Source organism: Lissotriton vulgaris, unplaced genomic scaffold (genome assembly GCF_964263255.1).
Source record: "Lissotriton vulgaris unplaced genomic scaffold, aLisVul1.2 SCAFFOLD_668, whole genome shotgun sequence".
NCBI lineage: Eukaryota > Metazoa > Chordata > Amphibia > Caudata > Salamandridae > Lissotriton > Lissotriton vulgaris.
This window is the reverse complement of record NW_028247623.1, coordinates 101,493-127,087: the sequence shown is the minus strand read 5'-3', so window position 1 is coordinate 127,087 and position 25,595 is coordinate 101,493. Positions and strand designations below refer to the sequence as shown.

Sequence of the window (25,595 nt, the reverse complement as noted above, 5' to 3'; positions counted from 1 at the left end):
ATTCAATCAATCAATCAATCAATCAAAGACATTTATAGAGCGAACTACCTACCCGTAGGGTCTCGAGGCGCTTGGGGGGGGGGGGGGGGGGGGGGTGCCGCTACTGCTCGAACAGCCAGGTCTTGAGCTTCTTCCTGAAGGAGAGGTGGTCTTGGGTCAGGCGCAGGTCGGCCGGGAGGGAGTTCCAGGTCTTGGCGGCCAGGTAGGAGAAGGACCTTCCTCCTGTAGTGGCTCTGCGGATGCGTGGGACGGCGGCGAGGGCGTGGCTGGCGGATCGGAGGTGGCGTTTGGGAGAGTAGAAGTTGATTCGGTTGTTGAGGTAGCTCGGGCCTTGGTCGTGGAGAGCTTTGTGTGCGTGGGTAAGGAGGCGGAAGGTGATTCTCTTGTTGACCGGGAGCCAGTGCAGGTCTCTCAGGTGTCCGGAGATGTGGCTGTGTCGTGGGATGTCGAGGATGAGTCTGGCTGAGGCGTTCTGGATGCGCTGGAGTCTCTTCTGGATCTTGGCGGTGGTTCCGGCGTAGAGTGCGTTGCCGTAGTCCAGTCGGCTGGTGACGAGGGCCTGGGTGACTGTCTTCCTGGTCTCTGTGGGGATCCACCAGAAGATCTTCCGAAGCATGCGCAGGATGTTGAAGCACGACGAGGAGACGGCGTTGACTTGCCTGGTCATGGAGAGGGAGGAGTCCAAGATGAAACCCAGGTTGCGTGCGTGGTCCGTCAATTTGGGTGCGGTGCCCAGGGCGGGGGGCCACCAGGAGTCGTCCCAGGTGGAGGGCGAGTAGCCCAGGATGAGGACCTCCGTCTTATCTGTGTTCAGCTTCAGGCGGCTCGTCGTCATCCACTCGGCTACCTCTCTCATCCCTTCGTGCAGGTTGGCTCTGGCGGCGGCGGGGTCGTTGGTCAGGGAGAGGATCAGCTGGGTGTCGTCGGCGTAGGAGATTATGTTGAGGTTGTGTTGGCGTGCGATGGCCGCGAGGGGGCTCATGTAGACGTTGAAGAGAGTCGGGCTCAGTGAGGATCCTTGAGGGACGCCGCAGATGACTTTGGTGGCCTCTGACTTGTACGGTGGTAGGCGGACTCTTTGTGTTCTTCCGTCGAGAAAGGAGACAATCCATTCCAGCGCCTTCTCCTGGATTCCGACGTTGCTGAGGCGCTGCACTAGGGTGCGGTGGCAGACCGTGTCGAAAGCCGCGGAGAGGTCTAGGAGGATGAGGGCTGCTGTTTCCCCGTTGTCCATCAGGGCTCGGATGTCGTCGGTGGCGGCGATGAGGGCGGTCTCGGTGCTGTGGTTGGCACGGAATCCGGACTGCGATGGGTCGAGGGATCCATTCGTCTCGAGGAAGGTGGCCAGCTGTTTGTTGACGGTCTTCTCGATGACTTTGGCTGGAAACGGGAGTAGCGAGATGGGGCGGTAATTCTTGAGTTCGGTGGGGTCTGCTGTAGGTTTCTTCAGTAGAGCGCTGAGTTTGGCGTGCTTCCAGCTCTCGGGGAAGGTGGCGGTGTCGAATGAGGTGTTGATGATGTCCCGCAGGTGGGGTGCGATGACAGCGTCGGCTTTGTTGAAGACGTGGTGAGGGCAGCGGTTGGTTGGAGATCCGGAGTGGACGGAGTTCATCGTGTGGACGGTGTCTTCGGTGTTGACCGGGGTCCTGGCGCGGAGGGTGGTGGTGGGTGGAGGTCCTGCGGTCGTGGCGTGCGTCGGTTGAGTGCTGAAGCTGTCGTGTATGTCCGCGATCTTGTTGTGGAAGTAGGAGGCGAGGGAGTTGCAGAGGTCTTGCGAAGGGGTGATGTCGTTGGTTCCGGCGTTGGGGTTGGAGAGCTCTTTCACGATGTTGAAGAGTTCCTTGCAGTTGTGTGCGTTGTTGTCCAGTCGGTTTTTGAAAGCTGTTTTCTTGGCGATGCGGATCAGTTGGTGGTGTTTCCGGGTGGCGAGCTTGAGGGTGGTCCTGTTGTCCGGCGTGGGTTCCCTTCTCCAGGCTTTCTCGAGGGCTCGGCAGTTCTTCTTGGAGCTCTTGAGTTTGTCGGTGAACCATGGGGCTCTCTTATTGCCGGGTCTGCTGGGCGGGGTCCTCAGTGGGGCGAGTTCGTCCACGCAGTTGCTGATCCACTTCGTGAGGTTGTCGGCGGCCTGGCTGGGGTTCGCTGAGCTGGCCGGAGGGTGCTGGCTCAGGGAGGCGGCGAGCTGGTCGGCTGTGATCTTGTTCCAGCTTCTTCGGGCAACCTGTTGCTGGTGGTGGTGGGTCGTCGTTCTTCTGAAGGTGAAGTGGATGCATCTGTGATCTGTCCAGTGGATTTCTGTGGCGTGGCTGAAGGCGATGTCTTTGCTGGATGAGAAGATGGCGTCGAGTGTGTGTCCGGCGAGGTGGGTGGGGGTGGATACCAGCTACTTGAGTCCAAGGTTGGCGAGGTTGTCGAGCAGGGTGCTGGTGTTGCAGTCGTTGTTGTTCTCCAGGTGGAAGTTGAAGTCCCCCAGGAGGATGTAGTCAGCGGAGGGGAGGGCGTGCGGGCTGACGAAGTCGGCGATGTCCTTGCTGAATTGAGTGCGTGGTCCCGGAGGTCGGTAGATCAGGGTGCCTCTGAGGGTGGTCTTCGGGTCGGTGTGGATCTGGAAGTGCAGGTGTTCGGCGGAGGGTGGGGTGTTGTCGGTGCTGGTCGTGATGCGGATGGTGTTCTTGTGGATGATGGCGATGCCTCCTCCCACCTGGTTGGCGTTGCGGTCCTTCCGGGTGATCTTGTATCCTTCTGGGATGGCGATGGTGATGTCGGGCGCAGAGGAGGCGTTCATCCAGGTCTCCGTGATGAAGGCAACGTCGGGGGCTGTGGTGTCGAGGAGGTTCCAGAGTTCGATGGCGTGTCTGTGGACGGAGCGGGTGTTGAGCAGGATGCACTTGAGGTGGTTGCTGCTTGTGTTCGGCTTGGCAGGTGCTGGTGTTGGGCAGGTCCAGATGCAGGTGAACTTGCAGGTGTTGCAGCTGAAGGGTCCGTGGACGCGTCGTGGGGTGGCTCTGCAGCATCCCGGGACTCGGCCGGTGTTGAGTGTGATGAGGGTGGCGGCGGTGTACGTCAGGCGGGTCGGCCGGGGTCCTCGAGGGCCAGGGGGCATTAACATTTTGCGAATTCCAATTTGCGAATTCGCAATTCCCATTGATTTCTATGGGCCTTTTGGCAAATAGGAATCAATGGAATTGCGAAATCGCAAATTGGAATTCGCATAATATTTGCGATTCGGTAAAAAATGCGATTTTTACCGAATCGCAAATTTTATGCACTTTCAATCATGCATCTCGTTTTGCGATTCCTTATTTGCGATTCGGTAAAAATCGCAAATTAGGAATCGCAAAACCGGACTTTGATGTATGTGGCCGCTTGTATATTAGTTTAACGTATTTTGAATTTTACAAACCTATAAAAACATGGAACACAAAAATGTATTCATATCATATAAATCCTATTAACATTTCAAAAATTATGGACCAAATGCATGAAGCTTAAAATCGCTCGCAAAGGGGCAGATTCTCAGAATCTGCCCCTTTGGGACCGGTATTTTTGCATTTGGGATGCATCATCCCAAATGCAAAAATCGCAAATTAAGAATTTGCTAAAGTGCGATTACTTGCATTTAAGGAATCTCAAATTGAGATTCCTTAAATGCAATGCATTAAAGTTTAAAAAATAGAGATTTCGCTCATAGGGCTCGCAATTTACCATGAAGTTCAACTTCATAGTAATTTGCAAAAACTTTGAAAAATGTACTAAAGTGCATTTTTCAAAGTTTCATGTTGCGCGCACACATGCCCTAAGGGAATGTGTGTGCGCACCATATGTGCACAGATCAATTTCAGGGGTGCAACAGGGTGTCCTTTGGACACCCCTGCACCCTTGAAATCTCATTCTCATTTTGCGATTCGCTAATTGCGATTCGCAAATTGAGAATGTCTTTCCATTCATTCCTATGGGCCTCTGGGCCCATAGGAATGAATGGGGAGGTATTCCTTATTTGCGACTCGCAATTTGAGAATCGCAATTAAGGAATTTTAAGAAATCACTATTTTTAAAGTGATTTCTTCTTGCATAGCATTTTGCTATTCCTTATTAGCGATTCAGTATTTTTCGCTAATAAGGAATCGCAAAATGGATGCTTGGTGCATCTGGGGGTTAATACTTTAAAATTATATATCTTACTCTGCCCCAACCACACAAACATTGATTATATTACATTCTAACTCCAGTCCTTCAAACATTGGGGGGAGTGCCTATTCTTAGGTGAGGAAGAATTTACTATTCTGATATCAGTTCCTCAAATATTGGAGAAAGTGCTTATATTTGGCGGGTTGTTGAATTAACTATTTTAACTCCAGCCTGATTTTAACTGAGAAAAGTGTACATATTTAGGGGTAGATTTACTATTTGAAATCTAGTTGTTTACAGCTCGTGAGCCTTTACATGATATTGTCTCTGAAAGAAACTAAAATAAGTTGAATAAATACGTAGATTTTCTCAAATCCAAGCAAATCCCTAAATAACTGTTGTGCATTACCAAGGCATGTGTGTGGTCTAGTGGCTGAGCTGCAATTCCAGTCTTGGCTCCAGCACTTGACTGAAAGCCTTGTGATTCTGGGCAAATCGCTTAACTTGCTGCACATAAATTGTAATTATGTCACGAAAGTAACAGTGAACATGTGACCTATAATGCCATTGTGCAATTTAAATGTGTACATTCCTAACTGATGTACATAAATCAATATTTTAGTTTCCCACAGCACCCACAGTGCTGTGCAATGCTGCCTGGCTACCAACTTATGTTTAAGGGTGGGCGGTGTTGGCAGAGTAACACTATGTGGCTTTCCGCAGAATCGAAAATAAAAGCTGTAAAAATTCTGCTCCGTTGCTCCGCTCCACCCTAATTAATAAAACGGAAGCCTCACACACCTTTGGTTAAGCAACAAACAACTCTACCATTAAATGCTAAAGAGCATATAGTTCTCTCACAAAATTTAGATTCAAAATATAGCAAGCAGTGAAAGATGTGATGATTTTGGGGTCCCCCCTAACCGAGGGAGAGGACCAAGCAGATGCCTTTAACACAAAGAGCACATCATGCTGAATGATTCGGTGGTGGTCCCATCCTCCTAGGACAACCCCAAGCAAGGTTATGGGCAAAAATACAATCCCAACCCAAGGCCCTGTAAAGCATTATGTCACGAGATTCGAGAATGCAGTGAATATTATAGTAACAGGTCTCCCGCTCAGCCGAGAGCTGCTGCTGCTGCTTAGGGATGGTTTCCTCTAAGTCTGGTGGGTCTGATGGAGGTGCCCATCCCATTGGGCGCCTTACAGTGATGCTTGGTGGAGGGTAGCTCGGGGCCTCATGGCGTCGGGCTGCCCTCCTCCTTGCGTCTGAACTCCTTGCGTCCTTGCCCATTCCGCCCTGTGTATTTCCTCCATGCTGTTGTCTGAGAAGATCAGGAGCCGACCTCGGAGGGCTGCAGTTTTCCCGCTGTTGCTGGCACCAGACTGAGGCAGCACGCATGGGGGCTGCTGGGGCAGGTTGCTGGCGAGGACAGCCGAGGTGGGCTCCCCGAGCTGCCCTCCACCAAGAATCACTGTTGAGGTGCACAGTGGGATGGGCACCTCCATCAGACCCACCAGACTTGGAGGAAACCATTCCTTAAGCAGCAGCAGCTCTGCTGGCTCACCGAGCCGATACTATAATATTCACTGCACTCTAGAATCTCGCCCCATAATGCTTTGTGGGGCCTTTGGTTGGCATTGTATTTTTTCCCATAACTTTGCTCGGGGTGGTACTAGGAGGATGGGACCACCACCTTATCCTTCAGCATGATATGTTATTTGTGTTCATGTCATCTCCTTGGTCCTCTCCCTAGGTTAGGGGGGACCCCAAAATCATCACCTCTCTCACTGCCTGAAATGTTTCAAAGTTCACTTTTGTGAATTGCCTATATGATTTTTAGCATGTAAAGGTAAAGTTGTTTTACCAAAGAGATGTGGGTGCAGGAGCTAACTCCGCTCTGCTGCGGAGTCTCTCTTTTTGCCTGAACTCTGTGTTCCCAACGGAACGCGAAGTTGGTAAAACTCTGCTAGCGGAGCGATGTTCACCGCCCACAACTACTTGTGTTGTAAAAAAACAACCACTTCATACACACAAGACTTTCAAATATACTGTCTATAGTAATTGTTGCTCTTACTTGCATTTATGAAGTAACTGTATGTTTTATCGACACCTTTGCAAACCAAATCTCAATTTTCTATGGCTGTGTAGAGACTGGCCCCTCCCTCGTGAACTACAAGAAACCTCTTTCAGAATAGACATTTAAACACATTACATTAAATGTGTTTATTGATTATTGTGGGCCCTTCCTACTTTGAGGGATAGTGTGAAAATATCATACTATTTGTAATTTGCGAAAACGAACACGTGATGAAAAGTATTAATTTAGGGGGGAAAATTATCCAGTTGGAAGAGACAGCTTCCTTGAGACGAGACGAGACAGCTTCCTACTGCTCATAGTTTTAAAAGAAGAGAACTTTACTTTTACCCCTCATCATAGCTCCTCTGAAGGAATGCAGCTGCCTGCCCACAGGCCTACCCACAATGCACTTCTCCACTGTTCCCCAGGCTCCTCAGTTCCATCCCTCTGTAAGGAAATGGTCCATGGAAGAGGGTTTCCTACATCAATGTTTCCACAGTTTCATGACTCAGAAGAAAGCGCCATCTTTCATGTCCTAATAATCTACTTTCCATCCCCTCTGAGGACTGGACCCCCCCTGCCCGCGTCAGTGGATGTGGTATGAAGGAAGGTGCTACCTGTTTTCCAACGAGACCAAGCCCTGGGATGCAAGTCACGCGTTCTGCGCTTCGCAAAATGCAAACATGTCTACGATAGTAACTCCACAGGACAAGGTAGGCTGATGATGGAAACCAGTGTGTGGCAGTAAGATATGTATGTGTAAACCAGTGGTAGCATAATGTTTTTATTTTTAGTATTTCCCCCCTCTATATAAACCCCATCACCTACAGCAATGCACTTATGTGGGCTTCTTCTCTTTAAATTCCAACCCTGGCAATGGATTTACACCTGTATTTGCCATAGTAAAAATCCAATTGTTTCAGCACAGGACTGGGTTGTGGATAACGTTTTGAGTTCCCACAACCTCCTCTGGGAGTGGATTTACACATGCATAATGCTGGGATAATATTGTGCAGGAGTATATCTCTTTAATGGTGTCAGTTCTCTTTATGTGAATTGGAAAAGTGAATTTGCACTCTAAATTGAACTTACACATGCAACATCCTTATGTATCAGCTCACATGAACCATTAAATAGCATTTACTCAAAAACAGGTGATTGGCGAACGTATGTGGTGTCAGACAGGGCATTCTATCATCCCACAAGGCCTGAGTAAACATTGACACATCATCACTCATCTGAGTGTCTTTGGACTTTTCCTGGTAGAAAGAATATGTGTTTTTATAGCCGTCTCACCCTTTTTGCCTCTCTGTACTACAAATCTACAGTGCTGGTTTTTGACTCCCTGTATCAGAAAACCTCAGACTATCAAAAGTATATTAGAACTTCTTCAAGCATGCACAAATAACTATATTGAAATAAAACATCCAAGATGATAAACATTAAAATAATTGACCTTGAACTCTCAAAATGTTACAAAGATTGCTAAAGCTGCAGCAGATGAAAAAACACAAAGGCCCTTATATGATAAAACAATACTGGAGGCTGGAGGCAGGGCCCCGCCCCCCTCGCCGCGAGGCGGAGTCCCACCTCCGCCACCTCCCCGAAGGCAGAGCCTCACCCTCGCCGCCTCCCCGAAGGCAGAGTACACCCCCTAGAGGTGGAATCTTCAGACTCTGAACACTGTTGAGACCTTCTGAGGATCCCCTGGAAGGAGAACTTACATGGCAAGTTCATGTTCATAGAAAGTATCACCCCTCTATATCATTGTTGAACGGGAGATTTTCTTATGATTCTTATGATTTTAAGACCTGTATCTCCCTCCTGTCAAGGCCGGTGGCTGTAACAATACTCAGTTCTGCTGCCTTTGTGTTGAGTAACCACCGTCATTAACCAGTCTGATTTGTTGCAGGCCATCGTTACCCGTTTAAAAGACTCCAAGGATTACTGGGTTGGACTCCGGAAAAAGGACGGGGAATGGAGATGGCCGGACGGCTCTCGTTTAAGGCCCGACATGTAAGATGACTTCATTGGTCTTTCCTCTAAAGCTATCAAACTTAGCCTTTGTAGTCTTCTCCAGGCCAATCTAACTCCATGGCCAATGGCCTGCTCTCAACTAGCCCAACTTCTCCATTACCGTTTGCCAACCTCAGCAGTTCACCCTTTCTGGAAAGTGCAGGAATTTACATAGACGCTCATTATGTGGAAGTAGGACCTGAATACAGTCCAACTAGGACATAGACAGGGACACTGGGAAAATGTGTCATGAGAGGGTCAAATTAAGTGGCAGGGTTGAGAAAATGATGCGGCAAGTAAAGGCAAATTCTGAAACATAATGTGGCACATTTTGTAATAGTATTACTTCCTAATTTTGTTATTTTTAGGTCTCGCCTAGGCAGCGCTTGCGCTGTCTTTCTGAGACATCAAGTAATCTATATGTTGGGTGAAACTCCTCCTATTGCCGGGTAATATCTCCTGCCGCTCGCCATTTGTTTAACGCTGGCATACCTCTTGTTAGCTGGGGTTTTACTGGTTGTTGGACTGATACTGACTTGCTTGTAGTCCGGAAGCAGCAGCGCCTAACTACTGTGTTCGTCCGCTTTCGTGTTTGATGTGTGCTTGAGGGGAACATTCTTTTACGTGTCCTTAATGCTTTTCACCCTTGGCGGAGCCCCCTCACTCCCGGAGCGCAGTGTTAACTTTACACACAGCTGTACATATTAATTACTTAGCTGCTTTTAAAGGCCACCACTTTCCCTTATTCCCAGTTATTTCCTGTAACTGCCTCCGGCGTCCTGCCGCTCATCAGTGCTTGTTTGTTTGTTTAATAACACTGCGCACCCTTAACAATGGCGCCTGCCACACGCACCCCCCTCCGGCACCGTGCTTTGATGCGTGCCCGTGACTTGAGTTCCTCTAACTATGTGAGGATAACATGCTTCGTAATTGTTGATGGATATTACACTCAGCAAGGAGAACGACGTGCACAGCCAGGACAATTGCTGCCGCTCGTTCTAAGAAAGGTGCAACCCTTTAACTGTGATCCTGGAAAATCAGCAACTTTTTAAGGCATGTTACGGTCCACTTTTCATAACTGTCACATTTTAACTCGTATCCTCTTCCGAGAGCTTGCCCAGATTTTTTTTAAGCAATCCCGTGCACAAGCTGCTGCTGCCAGCCTCCTGTTGCCCCATGGCTGCGCTCATGTATTCACTCTTTCCTGTCTGCAGGCACACTAATACTCGAAGGCAGGCAGGCTTGCTCGTAACGCTTGCCAATTCCGCCTCACGCCATCCCACCTTCCCATTGCCCTGCTAAATGCATTCCAACCAATTAGTGCCCTTTATCAGCGCCATTTGGGTGCACTTCTAAATAGGAGTGGAAAAAACATTCACATTTCAGGCCATTTGCTGTTACCAATTAATTTGTCAGTATTTCCTTCCAATTTACCCAACTTACACATAGCTCGTCTGGACGGGCTCTTTCTCCGCCTGGGAGAGGAGGCAGAATTAATCACTTACAAGGAAGATGACAGACAGTGCTGCCCAAAGATGTGCTCTTGTTTACAGACTTTAGCCACAACAGAAACAGAAATTAACATGCAATCACTGGCTTCCTCTAAGCCGACCATTCATTAAAATTAACATGTGAAAAATATCATATTGTTATCCTAATGTATTGTCGGCAGAGAGGAAGCCAGTGATTGCATGTTAATTTTCGTTTCTGTTTTGGCTGCAGTCTGTAGCTAGTCAATATGTTACAATACCAATGAAGTTAATTGATACTGTAACATATTTACTAGTTTTCAACGTATCAGGTTTGGCGGTGAGCAGGGTGTGATGAGCCGAGGTACCACCTCGAGCACTTTAGTTCGTTCACTGAAAACGGCCGGGCATGCTTGGTTACTGCAATTTTAGCTTATACAATGCTGTTTTTGGTTTAGCACATCTTTGACTGTGTCATTGCCTCTTGGTGCTCTTAAATGACGCAGTGTGCGGACTTGTGTATGTTTTCTATGGGGTAGTGTCCGAAGAGGTTCTGCAAGCTCCACCCTCCCAGCCAACTAGCCAGATGACATTGGGTGGGTTGCTAGGTGTTGTGTTCGAGGATGGGGTGTTCAGTGAATGAGTTTGGTAATCAAGCTCTTTGCTTGATTGGGTACTGTCTAATACTAGCACCTAAAAGGTTTGCATATAACGCATTGTTACTTCCAAGGTTCCCACACTTTTTTAACTTAAGGATAACAGTTCACCTACTTTCTGTAAAAAGATAACTGTCCCAGGACGGTTACAAATACTTGCCCCGCCCCCTAGTGCACAGCCTCATAGTTTCCTTACTTTTTAGGTCTCGTGCCTAGCGTTGCAGTGCGTAGCATTGCTCGCACGAGACATTTAGTGGGTGAAAACAGGGTTTCAGATACTGACCTAGGAATCGCCCACGCTTTTGTGCTTTTCCTTTTGTGCCACGCGATTGGGCTTTGCGTGTGTGTTTTTCACTAAGAGGACACGCAATAGGCCAAAGGTGGTCACGTTGCTCCGCCCATGCCCTATTGGTGTTTATTACGCGCAGCGCCGGCCATGTGCTTTCAATTATCGTGCCCAGACACAGGCACGATAATTGAAACCACATGGCCGGCGCTGGCGCACGTGCACCACTCGCGGGCTTCTTTTTTTTTTTGGATCCATTTCACAAAGAAGCATGGAGCAGCAGCACGAGCCATATTAAAAGACTGTCGAGCTCTGTACAAGTTTGAAGGTAGTGACAGTAAATGTAAGTGGGGTGACTTCTGAGAGGGAGTGTGGGCTATTTAGTATGTCACGCATAACTCGACGCCTCGCCACATGTAGTAAGTGCTATGAAAACTGAGTGCAGCTGGAAGTGTACGACGCACCGGTTACTATTGTTTGATCTTTTTGGAGAAGTGTTGCCTTCAGTGTTTCAGTGTTTCTTTGCCTCCTATTCCATTGGTCTTGGACACTTCATTAGCCCGAATGTGCCTCATCTACTTTCTTTCTGGCGCGCTTTCTGTTCTCTGATTCTTAACACCTCATCCTCTGTCCTCACAGTGAGGCGCTGTGCTACAGGCGGGGTGGACCGGAGCAGAAGCCTTTTACCGATGTAAATCAGTGACCATAAGATATGCAGCTGGCTATGGAACTTATACTCTGGTGACTGTTACAGGGACAAGTGCTCCTGACAACAATGAGAATAGCACTGATGATAACAATGGGACTAGTGCCGATGCCAACAATGAGAATAGCACTGATGATAACAATGGGACTAGTACCAATGCGAACAATGAGAATAGCACTGATGGTAACAATGAGACTAGTGCCCATGACAACAATGAGAATAGCGCTGATGATACCAATGGGACTAGTGCTGATGCGAACAATGAGAATAGCGCTGATGATAACAATGAGACTAGTGCCCATTACAACAATGGGAATAGCGCTGATGATACCAAAGGGACTAGTGCCCATTACAACAATGAGAATAGCGCTGATGATACCAAAGGGACTAGTGCCCATTACAACAATGAGAATAGCGCTGATGATACCAAAGGGACTAGTGCCCATTACAACAATGAGAATAGCGCTGATGATACCAAAGGGACTAGTGCCCATGACAACAATGGGAATAGCGCTGATGATACCAAACTACAGGGGGGCTGGGACGGAGCCTACGCCAGCAAGGCACCCCACAGCAGAGAACCGCACTCTTCATGCAATAAACAAATTAATTGTAGAAATTGAGGAATGGATTGGTTGTGGGTGAAGTGTTTCGGCCAGGTCTGTCCCTAGGAAAGCGAAATCTAAGGTCAACACGCTCTAAAAGGGGAAAGACATCCTCGACGAACCCTTCTTGTAATAAAGACTCTGCTGGTTCTGTGTCTGATTTGGTGGACAGTCTAGATCTGAGAGTGGTGTTCTGCCCTCCATCTTCCCTCGCCTACCGCTGCTTTGGGTTCCCCATCCTTTGGGGCATCACTTCTTCATGACTGGCTGTGCCATTAGCCTCATCATCCCATGCCCCATCCCCACTGATTTACTTACCCATTACAACCAGCACGAATACGCAGCTGAAAGCCGGCCCATCTTCTGTTGATGCGGCCTGGCCAGAGGGGCTCAAGAGTCTGGTAGCACTACTCGGACCTGAACTCAATCTGTTGAAGATGCTGTTCTTTCTTTGAGTTTAAGGGCGTCGGACCCCGCTGGTGTTAATAATGGCCAATTGGCAACGCTGGGGGAGAGGGACTTCTGCACGGTCTCTATTTGTGTAAATTCAACCCTCCCATACATGAATGACCCCCCCATGCTAGTGTTGTTATATTGGGCCCTACTGTTAATGGGGATCACCCGTTTCTTTTCATTCCCCCCAATAGTGCAGCTCCCACAGCCTCCACGGGTCTTACCCCGACTTCCACCTTAGTAAGACAAAGGGATCCCCAATAAAGTATGAATCCCAGCCTGATAATGCACACATAGGTATTTCTACTGACACCAGAGCACTTTATCCTGTGACATCAGGACATGTTACCATCAGGGACACCCAGTTAGGGGCCTCTTCTGTGGCTTTCTGTGTTCCCTTGAGGGCTGGGGCTCCTTCTCACAGGGGTAATTCTTTGGATCTCTTACCTGATTGCACCCCCTATGTAGTAGTCTTAGTGAACGTGTTCCCAATGACTTTCAACAGCTTAGAGGGGGTTTCCCATCTTAGAAACAAGGTGCCTCACTGTTTGTCGTTAAAGATGTGGGTGGATGCTGGTTTTTATACCCAATTTAACATGGTCCATAGGACCACGTCCAACACCCCCCACTCTAGTCATTTGGAGGCGATTGTAGGTTGGTGAATTTCAACAATTGGTGGGTTACTGCCAGATTTCTGGCTTTATCTCAGGGCTCATAGGTTAAGGGCATTGGGTTGCCCCCACTGGGGTTCAGCCAGGGACGGGCTCGATAGATAGTCAGCCTCTCCATCTTCCAAGGTCCCAGAAACTCCAAGCCATGCTCAGTAAGCCTACCTGGCCGCATCATGCTAGTCCTGTCCCTTATATTTCAAGGGCGCATAATGCTCAAGATCCTCGCTCACTTCCCCACTTCTAATAGATAAAAAACTCTAGGCTCTGTGGAGGGGGTAGACTGACCTTGAAACCACTCCTTTTTTGCGTAATTTTGTAAATTTATTCTGTCCAGCAAATACTGATGTTCATTTTGAATGTCTACAACCCTAATGGTCACTCCCCTTTCTCTGAGGCCATTTTTGAGACCAGTTTGGACATCAATGAATTTGGGAACTCATCGGCCCTTCCTAGAGCTGACCCAGCAAGAAGGGTATCGATAATGGTTATGGGGGATTTCAATATTCATCCTTGCACAGGGTCCTGTTTTCTCTTTCAGGATCACCCGGCCGATGATTAGTCCGCACTCTCTCCCTCCCCACACACACCCCTTGAACATTCCCCTCAGGGGGAGCAGTTAAACTGTTTGGTCCATTCTCAGAACTTGTTCCTGACAAGTGTCCAGGCTGACCCACGTATGTTGGTAGAGGGGCTGAATCAATTGTTGACTACCTCTTGATCTCAACATCACTCTTTAGTTCTCTGGAGAGTTACCATGTTAAATGGACTGGGTGGCATGATCCTAACCATTTGGTGCTACTGCTAAAACATCTGAACCAGTGTCTTTCCTCATCAACCTCTGCCAGACAACATCCGACGCCTACGGATCAAGGTAGACCGTTACAGTGGTCCAAAATGAATCCCAAGTCACTTTTTGGGGCTCTTTTCAGCAAGTTCTGCCCAGAGGTCACATGTTGCCTTAATCTGGGTTGAATGATCCCTTACTGTACACTGTAGCCCTAATATTGTTTTGACTGCATTTTTGGGTCTTTGCACTAGGGTCAAGTCCATGGTTACACTCCCCAGTCTTGGTCCTTTAGCCTCCACCAGACCCCGATGGTTTAATGGGGTATGCTCTAAATCCCTTGGTGCATTATAAACAGCTCTTAAACGCCTCCCGAGAGCTAGTCAGGTGATACAGAGCACAAGATCAAAATACAAGAAGGTGTTGGAGAAAAGGAAAGAATCTCTCAGGGTTGATATTTGGGATCAGTTAGTATGCCCTAGTGATTCTAATGTCCACGCAGTATTTTGGAGAGCCATAAATCAACATTTCTTGTCTGAGGTCACCATGTCTAGTCTGACGACCACTATATTGGAAGTTAATTGGCTCGACCAATTTTATTAAATGTATTCTTTCAGCGACAAAAAGGAACTAATGTCCTCCTACCCTGATGTGAAGGTGGCTGGTCCTCCCATCCTTTTCTTCTCTATCACGGAAGTCACTTGTGGCATTAGATGTCTGTCGTGTAATAAAGCCCCTGGACCAGATGGTGTACCAGCTGACCTATTTAAGAGTGATGCAGCTATCTGGGCAGCTTTATTGACAAACATCTTAAATGCAGCTTTATTTACTGGCCCCTTAAGTCCTTGGTCTCAATCAATAGTGGTGCAAGTGTTTAAAAAGGGTGACCGTGCGACCCAAAATGTTACAGGCCAATATCACTTTTTGACACTACAGTTAAGGTTTTGGGTCATGTTGTTATAAAAAGGCCTTCAAACTAGGCCAAAGAGAATAATATTATTGTTGGTTCTCAGTACAGGTTCAGACCGGGCCTGGGCACCATCGAACAAGGTCTAAACTTACACCTTCTATCAGTTAAAAAGGGCTCCCTTTTTATAAGAAGTTATGGATATCTCGTCTGCCTTTGATCTGGTAAACCGCTCAAAGTTGTGGTCGCTGTTGTTGTCTCTAGGGATGGAATGGGCCCTTGTCTCCTTCCTGGCAGACACACATATAAACATGTTGGCATCGGTCAGATTCTGGGAGAATGGGACTTTACAAAAAGATTCCCCATAACCAGAGATGTGATACAGGGGTGCGTTGTGTCCCCCTTTCTATTTACAATCTGTATTAATGGCTTAGAAGCTGTGCTGTTGAAAGTTCAGACGAAACCACAGCACAGAAACAGCTCTCATCGCCGCCACAGACGACATCAGGCGCCAACTAGATAACGGCGAAACATCAGCCCTCATCCTCCCGGACCTGTCAGCCGCCTTCAACACGGTCTGCCACCGCACACTAAGGACACAACTCTAAGAAGCCGGAATCCAGGGAAAGGCCCTGGACTGGACCACATCCTTCCTCTGCAGCAGAACCCAAAGAGTCCGCCTCCCACCCTTCCGATCCAAAGCCACCGACATCATCTGCGGCGTACCCCAGGGCTCAACCCTCAGCCCAACCCTGTTCAACGTCTACATGGCCCATCTCGCACAAGTGGCCAGCTAGCATGACCTGAACATCATCTCCTATGCCGACGACACCCAGCTCATCCTCTCCCTCACCAAGGACCCGCACATCGCCAAAACCAACCTCCACGAGGGAATGAAGGCCGCCACCAAGTGGATGAGGATCAGCCGTCTGAAACTGAACTCGGACAAGACGGAGGTCCTCATCCTCTGCCCCACCTCCTCTGCCTGGGACAACTCCTGGTGGCCGACCACACTGGGAACAGCATCGACACCCACGGACCACGTACGCAACCTAGGATTCATCCTCGACTCCTCCCTCTCCATGTCGAAACAGGTCAACGCCATCTCCTCCTGCTACAACACCCTCTGCATGCTCCGCAGGATCTACAAGTGGATCCCGACCGAAACCAGAAGAACGGTGACCCAAGCCCTCCTCAGTTCCAGACTTTAGCCTAAGGGTGGGCAGGAAACCCATAAACGCACTGCGTCATGTTTATAGGGCTAAGTGTGTCTCGGCCACCTGTTATGGTAGTGATATTCGGGGGTATCTCAATTGCAGTCCCCTACAGTTAGAAGAGAATAAGATCATGAGGCGTGTGTTGGGCTGCCCCACAGCTCACCAACATTTGTGGTACATGAGGAACTTGACCTCGGATACATTTCTGATACCATCAAACTTAGGTACTTATTACTTTGGCTCTCGATCTGGTATAAGAGCGAGCCGTCTCTTAACAGGCTGATTATCCGGGATTGTGTTTCTAGCCAATTCTAAAGCAGTTCCCTGGTTAAGTTGCATCCAGTCTGCTTTGACACTTTTGGGCGGTCCTCGCCTTTTTACCCTGAAGTAATTGTTAAAGCGGACCATTGGTGGGTAAAAGAGAATTTCCTATCTTGGCTCTCTGCTCTTTATCTGCACAGTGTTTGATAAAAAAAAACTGTCCGTTCCCTTGAACCGTACCTGACCGGGGTTAATAATGTTAGCCATCGCCAGCTTTTATCCAGTTTAAGGTTGAATTCCTTGCTCCCATTGGTCCGTTTCCCCACAGGTTGGGCTGTCGATGGCTCTCTAGGTCCTTGTGGATGTGACAAAGTCTCAGTTCAATCTATGGAACATGTTGCAATGTTCTGCAACTTATACACCTTGCCAAAGAAAACATTTCTGGTCCCCATCTTGAGAGGCCCAGTTTCAACAATAAAGGCCAGCAGTGGTATTCCTCTCTATCTTGGGTGAGATGGGCACCGGTATAAACATGGGTCGCTTTCTAAGTAGCATTATCAGGATCCGCAGAGCCTGGCCTTAATCGGTTTGCACTAACTTGTATTTTATGTGACGACACATGTAGTAACTGCATCTAAAATCATATTTTATGTACTGCATATAATGTATTTCATCTATTGCATGCCTCATGAGGTTTCATCTGTTTTATGGTTATTTATTTAACCGGGTAAAGAGATTTTACTGCTACTGCCAATCAAAAAGCTGGACTGGATGAGCTACTGACGCACGGATCTGGGAAACATTAGCACTCTGACCTCATGACTCATTTTGTGTCCTTTGAGTGTTTTTTTTTAGTTTAGCCATTTTCTATCTCAGTAATCAGCCAACTGCCAATATATTTCAGTATTTCATCCTTGAACAAAGCAAACACAGGGAGATGATAGGTGCACTAGGTCACAGATCTGGGTTGAATCCATCCCCGTTCTTTAGCTCAGTTAAACCCCAGTTCAGACATGGCCATATAAAAATCAGTCTTGACCCTTTGTCTCACGGAAACAGTCCAGCCCAAACAGCCAAGCCATGCCTTCCCTGATACGGAAACAAGCATTCTGGGACCGGTTTCGGGCTCACAACCCTCATCAGCCAGACTAGCTTGAATAGAGTGGCAAAGTGAGCAAGAGACCCATGTCTGTGCATACCCTGCCAACTTAGAGCGAACAAAGTAAACACAAGGAGATGATGGACGGAACACTGAAACTTTTCAGACACTCACCCCCAGTTCCAGATCTGGGTTGAATCCATCATCATTCTTTAACTCACTCGCCCAGTTCAGACATGGCCATATGCAAATCAGTCTGACCCTGTGCCTCATGGGAACAGTTCAGCCCGCACTGCCAAGCCAGGTCTTCCCTGGACCGGACGCAAGTATCCTGCCAGCACTTCTCAGCAGAACTGATATCTTTGCACTGCACAGTGCCAGCACTTCAGACCAAGTATGCTGTATTAATCACGCATGCTACCAGCACTTCTCAGCACAGCTCCAATCCTTATAATGCACAGTACCACTCCTTATACCTGCACTTCTCAGCAGAACGGATATCTTTGTACTGCACGGTAGCAGCACTTCTAACCTGGTCTGCTATTATTCATGCATACAACCAGCACTTCTCAGCAGAGCTGTTATGTGAAAAATGAAGAGTACCAGGACTTCCCAGTGGAGCTAAGCACACTTAAAGTGGGACATTACTTGCACTTTTCAGAAAGGCTTCCACACTAATGATTGGGTACACTATCCTATTGCCGCATTGGTGGTATATGTTCATTGGGACAGTCCTGGCACTCCTCTGCAGATCTTCCATTCTTTTAATAGGACAGGTAACCACTACTTTGCAAGTCTGCTATGCCTATAATGAAATAGTTGCTGATTTTCTCTGCAGCACTGGTATATTTTAAATGAGGCTGAGCTGGAACTTCTTGGCAGTAAGTAAATGGTGACAAACAGCGTTTAATCGCCATTAGAAAAGTAGGGGGTCTGTAAGAGGTGCTTGTCCTCTGTTATAAAGGGTGCGCATTAAACACATAAACTACATTTCTGTGATTCCTATAGTGTGCCACCCGACCAGTATCTTAGCTCCTTTCTAAATTTTCTGTTATTGCATTCAGATATAGAACACAACAACAGACATACACCTAAAATCAGTTAGGATTAATGGCTTGTTGCCAGGATTAATGGCTTTGTCAATGGTTGTTAGATGTTTAAGAGGAATGAGTAACAACAGTGATTTTGATGTAAATTAATAATTATTTAGAATGTTTCAGTTATGGAATTGTGAGACTGAAACATTCCTGAAGCCTGTGGAAGAGGGGGGGTCTTCGGAGTCTCTCAATCACTCCCGTATATTCAGGCCATGTACGTCCTTTTCTCTCCACGTCTCGTTCATCTGCATATCTCACACCTCATCTCTTTCCGCTGCAGCACCCTTTTTTCACTTTCCCTTGAATGCACTTCCTCGCATCTCTTATATTTCACCACTCTCAAACACACCACGCACCCACTCACCTGTGAGCACTGCATTTTCTTTTACCTGTGTCAATATTTTGACAACTGTGTACCTCCTTCACAGACATTTGCACGGAATCACAATTGCAACTGGAAATCATTCATATTTCTCTGTGCTCTCCACAGAGAGGCCAAGGATTGGATGAGCAAGTATTCTGCACACTTTTCCGACCCAATGAAAGCATTGTGGGAAACTCGCTGTGACGTTATCCTCAACTTCCATTATAAACACCTGGAGGTGACTCAGTTTAAAGTATGCGCTTTACAGGAGTAATAAGCTGCATTAAAAAAAATACAGAAACACAACATCCTGGGAAAAGCAAACACTCTTATGTTATGCAAGATTAAGTAAAACATGTGAAGTGTAAACAGGAGCTAGATCACTGACATGAGTTACCGTAAAGCGTTTTACATTCATTGTTTGGAAATCAATCAGCGAATGGGCCATGAAAGTTAAGGACATGAATATAGGGATCTGGTTTCAATGTCTGATTTTAAATACTATTTGGGGTAGGACTCGACTCTCTTATAATTACTTTGTCACCAATGATTTATCAGTCTCCTATTTTTGGCACTTGTTATAATCATTACTAAATCAATTCAGGGGGGAGAAGGCAATTGTGATCCGTCCAGTTTCCTGTATATCTAATATCATAAATCACTTAGGGAAGGATCACTTGTCCTGCATAACCTGGGCATACAGGTGATGTGTATGTCCCAAGATAAAAAACCCTCATGCACGTGTGAAGTTGTTCGAGTTAACGGTATATCTTGGTTCTCTGCTATTCACTCACATGACTGCATAATCATAGGGTTAGTTGTTATGCAACCTCCAGGGGGTCGAGGGAGCCTACTGCGGCTCACTCCTCATGCACGACTTGTGCTGACGCTGCCCTGGATCCGGGACCAGAAGGGCAGCGTCAGCACAAGTCGTGCATGAGGAGTGAGCCGCAGTAGGCTCCCTCTGACCCCTGGCATTCGTTGAAGCGCAACAACAGCGCATAAGAGGTACTTTTTGACCTCCCTGAAGTGAAGGACTACTACGTCACTTTGCTACACTATTTATCATAGTAAGAAATTCTAATGTATAAGACACCATCACTTTTCACTTGGTCCTGAAGAAAGCCCGAATGACCTGACAAGGCAACTTAGGGCTGAAACATGTCTACCTTTTTAGAATCACGAAAATTGAGTGCGTAGGAATCCTAATTATTCCCCATACGCACATCTATATGTTTTCAGACAACTTACTCGAACCCAGAAACAATAAATAAAGTAGTCTGGCTGTCAGAGTTTTTAAACAAATTCACCTACCAATTATCACTGATCACTACTGTTTTTAACCAAGGGTAAAGGAGGTTGCATAACAACTAACCCAATGATTATGCAGTCACGTGAGTGAATAGCGGAGAACCAAGATATACCGCTAACTCGAACCACTTCACACGTGCATGAGGGTTTTTTATCTTGGGACATACACATCACCTGTATACCAAGGTTATCCAGGACAAGTGATCCTTCCCTAAGTGATTTATGAGACTTGTTATAACCGGAAAAATATTTCAAACCTTTATATAGTACTTCCACATAAGAATGTATGTGAGTAGATGACGTGCATCGTTAGACAGCCAGAGCCCCCAGGATACCGCGGCATGGATTTTCACATTATGCGGCACAAAAATAGACATTTTTCAGCACAGAAATGAAAATGTGGTGGCATTATTGTGGCACTTTATTTTGCTTGTAATCATTTCTTTTCAGTCTTAAATACATGGAGCCTGTTTTGGCAGAGTATTCCACTTTGAAATGGGAATGTTTAAACGTTCTGGAGCTCTACAGAAGCACAGCTCCAATCCTAACCTCGTGGGTCGGGCCGTATATGTCCCTGGGATGTTCTAGCGCCCATGTGTGCACCTCTGCCGGGGCACCGCTGCAGCGTCCCACATCCGTGAGGCATGATATCTGGTCAAACACAAGGATAATGAATCCAGAGGACTTGAAGCCCAACTTGTCAGGAGCATGGCCTTGTAATTGGGATTGCCTTCTGAGCTGCCATTTTAGATGGTGTCTACAGGGAAGCACTGGTCTAAAATCCCTTCATGCTGTGCAAAGATATGGCCCTTTGGTGTGGCTGATGGCTCCTCGAGCTCCTGGCACTAGTTTATTTAGACCTACGCCCCTCCAAGCCCGCCCCCGACCACCAACTAGTCCTCTAGGACCTCGTTACCTGGAGCAGCATTGCCAGCCGGGTGCGCATCCTCGATCTGTGTTGGTCTACACCCAAAAGATGACCAAAAGTTGTCCTCATTTCCAAAAAGTTGGGAATTGAGAGGCGAAAATATCTGTTGATTATGTTTTCACGACCCTTTGTCAGACTCGTCAACAAAACAAATATATATATATCAGATGGCATTCTAGTAATTTTGCGGCCATTTTATATAAAGTGCAGCCTTTTTACAAAACTGCTGATTTGCCATTTTCTTTTCTAATCGCCACATCCGGGTGGATCTAGCACCACTGAACAAGCATTGTCATAGCAAACTCATCCAGCTTCTTTTAAGCTCCGCAGCTGCTTTTTCATTGGTACAGGTATGTGTGCGTGGATGAGCGAACGCAGGAGGAGTTAATGAGAAAATGTGTCAGTGGATGAATGGGTGTAAGGGTGAGTGTTGGAGTCCACGTATGGATGAGAGGGTGCCTGCGTGCATCCATGGATGAAGGGGTGAGTGAGTGCATTGAGGATGAAGGGACGAGTGTCTGAGTGCATGGACGGTTGAATGAGTGAATGACTGGGCACATGGATGGCTCAGTGGGGAGCAGCAGCAGTGGCGGGGGGGGGGCAGCCACCTAGAGAGCTGTAGCAACTTCAATATCCTGGCCCCAGAATTCCCTGTAGTTACTTATGATCCTATTCATTCATTTATTTACACATGCATGCGTGCTCTCACACTCACTCACTCACTCACTCTCACTGTATTTCCTGCTCTAGTCCTGCTGTCCTGTGTATCCCAAACACACCAAATGTTATTATTATTATTATTAAATGTGATTTGTAACCGCGCAACTTAGCCCAGTGGGCGTCAAGGCGCCTAACTCAATATCCAGCTGAATCCACCAGGTGACAGGAGCTTACTGATAGGCCTTAATGAAACACCAGGTTTTGAGAGCTTTCCTAAAGAGAACCAATGAGGGCTGCGATTTGATCTCCAGAGGAAGTGTGTTCCATAATTGGGGTGCCAAGATGGAAAAAGCCTTACTCCCCCATCTAACCTTCCTAGAGCGAGGGACTACCAATTGGTTTAGCTCTAGAGAGCATAGACATCTGCTCGGGACATACCGGATGAGCAAAGACCCAAGAGCATCGGCAGGGCCAGCCATGAGGGCACTGTAAGTAAGGCAGAGGAGTTTAAAGGACACTCTGGAGGTAATAGGGAGCCAGTGGAGGCTCTTCCTTGCCATGGTAGCGGATGACAGCCATGGCAATGAAAGAAGCAGAAATATTTAAAATCCACTGGTCTTCAATGAGCGACTGATGATTCAGAACCAATCCTGATGTGTGTTTCTGTTCTTTCCTCAGCATCCAGTTAAAGAACAGCGGCCCCGGCCTGGACTGCGCCTACTTGAACGCTGAAAGGCTCGGCGCACTGGACTGTGCGACTTCAAGGCACTGGATCTGCACAAAGGATGGACACTGACCTACAGCCCAACAACACATGAACATCTATGAGTTCAGCCCCTTTGTATGCTCTTTCCCAGCACAGATGGGAATCCCTTCTAAGGAACAGAGGCTGGATCCTTTATCTGCTCTCGAAGTGGGTCTATGACAGTGACATCATCTAAGTTATATTTTTTATATTTTTGTGCTTAGTATTTATCTTATTTGTGTTTGTTTGTTTTCAGCCCTTTCCTAAAATGTGAATATACACAATGTAGGCTGAAAATCTCTCCCTGCCTCGTGTCTAGGGATATTTGTAGAGTGCAAACATTGCTACAAAGAAAGGGAGCAGGGTCCAGGCCTGGGAGGAGCCAGTGAGTGCAGGCCGGGGTGAAGGCGGGGAGTAGTGCTGCAGGCGGGGAGAAGTGCTGCAGGTGGGGCACATAGAAAAAAAGGGAAGACACATAGACCAGTGACGGGTTTTTAGAAACGGTCTGCCACCCTAGGGAGGTCACACAGGGAAAGGATGTTGCTAGAAAACACAGGTTTTCAGATTCTCCAACAAGAAAGGCACGAAGACACTGTTCTCTTATGTCTCGCACCCTTTGAACGATGTAGAAGAGCAAAGCACTTAGTATTGATAAGGCCGTATTTGATCATGTCAACCGCACTAAACTATGGTCCAAATTGCATAGAAGGGGGCTGTCACAGCCCTTATTAAAGTTGTTAATAAACTTGCACAGGGATACATTGCTGCAGGTGAAGCTGGGAAACGGAACTTCCCTGTCGAGGCGTATTCCTACGGAAAACGGGCTGAAACAGGGATGTGTTTTAGCCCTGACTCTCTTTAACCTATATATAGCTGACTTAGTACCACTTTGAATTAGCTGCAACTCACATGCCCCAAAACTAGGAGACATCTTGATACCATGCCTCAGGTACGCAGAAGATATAATCCTGATTAGTAAAACAAAAGTAGGGCTACAACACCTCTTAATCGCAACGCAGGAATTTTCTAAAGCAAATGATCTAACGATCAGCCTGGATAAAATAAGAACAATCAGGAAAAAAGGAGGCAAGCTAGAGCCTGGTTTTGGGGAGATACTAAAATTGAGGATACAGCAGAATACAAATATCTGGGTGTGAAGCTGGACACAGGGGGCCGCTTTTTGGCACAGAAGAACAGCATCAGGAACAAAGGCCTAGTATTGGCTACCACTCTAAAATCGCTAAACTCTAAATTGACGTGGCCATCTTTCTTACCTTTGATTAATGTGCTTCTGGCAAAGCTGTAGCCAACAATCACCGATGGCAGCGAGGCTCAGAAAGGCAGAGACGCAAAAAAACCTGAAGCCCCAGTAACAACAGCATATAACGTCATCTTTGGGCTGCCCAAATATATCTCGCCTGTGCAAATCAGGCTTTAATTGGCGTTCAAAAACAAACAGTTGCAAAACAAGGGGCCTTTATTATTGCGTGGGATAAAGTGCGAAAAGCTCCGAATGGCACACTAAATGAACAATTATGGAAGGAGTTACAACAACACACCACAACACCTGCTGCGATATATCTCAACAGTAGTTTAAATGGAATGGGGCTACGTCAGCTTTGGGAAACACCAACAACTAATATCATTAAAAAAACTAGTGTGGAAGACAGTGAAACATCTTTATTGGCTGGAGGACAAGGCTGCATTGACAAAAAGGGCCCACGGATGGATGACATTAAAGACATATACAGAGTCGGCCGTTCAAGCATATTTTAATGTTGGCTATGACAAAAACATAAAAATAGTGTTCTTGAAGTACAGACTGGGGCTGCTACCCTGTATTCAACATCTTCCACCCTGATTAAGAGAGAAATCAGGCACTGTGGGCCGTTTATGTTGATCAGCATCTGAAGATCTGCTGCACTTACTATGCTCCTGCAAAAAGCTTCTTAAGGAACGGAAACAACTGTTGAAGCAACACTTCAACCAACAGGGATTCGTACCAGGAGGCAAGCACTGTTGGCATGCTTCACACCCAATGATCCACAACTGAACTGCTGTCTAGTGAAGTATCTGAGACTATGAGAGCAAAATGCCAGAAATGGTGACATAAGGAACCTAGCCAGTAATTTCTTTAGCAAACTTTTCGATGCGTAACAAAGAGTCTCTCCATACATAATAAGAACTCTTGTATTTGAAGCATGCGGTGGTCAGATAGAACAGCACCTGAAGGCACGTCACATGTAGCTGCTAGTATTGTAAAAAGGGTAGATTTTCTAAGGCCGGAAGGGTTTGCAAACTCCTGACGGAAAGTCTCTTGACGTACTGGAATGCTTAGACACTTTGATGGTGAAGCTGCTTAATTATAGAAAACATTTTATTAGCAGGTTTTTAAACAAGAATCATGAAGGAATAAGTCGGATATGTATATATTTGATTTTTTTTATGTTGACATTTTGCAATGGTTTTAATTAACTACGCAAATAAAATGTATACCTTATACCTAGTATTGAATGACCTCAAATTAAGTTTCAAACGAGTATTGGCAATGCAGATCAGTCATGCTCAGCAGTTGAAGTGCATTAAAAAAAGTGTGATGCTGTGCAAAATGGAGTGGGGCGAGTAAACATGTGGTGGGGTCAAAGGTAGGTCTAAAAAAACAAAATGTACTGTAACTTTTCGGTTTTTCATCTTCAGATATGTACATAAAAATAACAGCTTATTGGAAAATGCACTATCGTACATTATGAAACCTCTAATAATTAAAGCGCTGCAGAGCTCTGTCTAACCAGAAATACACAGAATTTAATCTAGGTTGAAGCAGTGGAGAATAGCTAGGGCCTAACACGAACCCCTGCGGCCAGCCAGGGTCTATTTTACACCCCTTAAAGCACACACTTCACCACTCAGCTGGTATCTCCTTTCCAATACCAGTCAAAAGGAATAAATCTGTGTCTTCATGAAGTGCCAAGTGATTCCATTAATCAAAGCCAAATCCGCCTTCCAAGCACCCTTTACATTTGCAGCTTGACAAATTGTGCACATTTACATTTCTTTCAGGCAGCAGGGACTCTGGCAAGAAGGTTTGTTTAGCCGATAATTTAAACAAAGAGGCTGAGGCAGTGAACCATCACACCTACCACTTTAGTGAGTT

General features: G+C 46.8%; 1 protein-coding gene across 1 annotated transcript in view; it reads left to right on the top strand.

The window, feature by feature from the left end:
• LOC147665123 (early activation antigen CD69-like) overlaps positions 1-24,929 on the top strand; it is a 59,603-nt gene extending 34,674 nt beyond the window's left edge. The window contains exons 4-6 of the mRNA XM_086949758.1: positions 6,771-6,919; positions 8,119-8,222; positions 22,375-24,929. Coding sequence (XP_086805884.1) covers positions 6,771-6,919; positions 8,119-8,222; positions 22,375-22,492 — 371 coding nt within the window. The 3' untranslated portion in view covers positions 22,493-24,929. The remainder of the gene's footprint in view (positions 1-6,770; positions 6,920-8,118; positions 8,223-22,374) is intronic.
• The last annotated feature ends 666 nt before the right edge of the window (positions 24,930-25,595 follow it).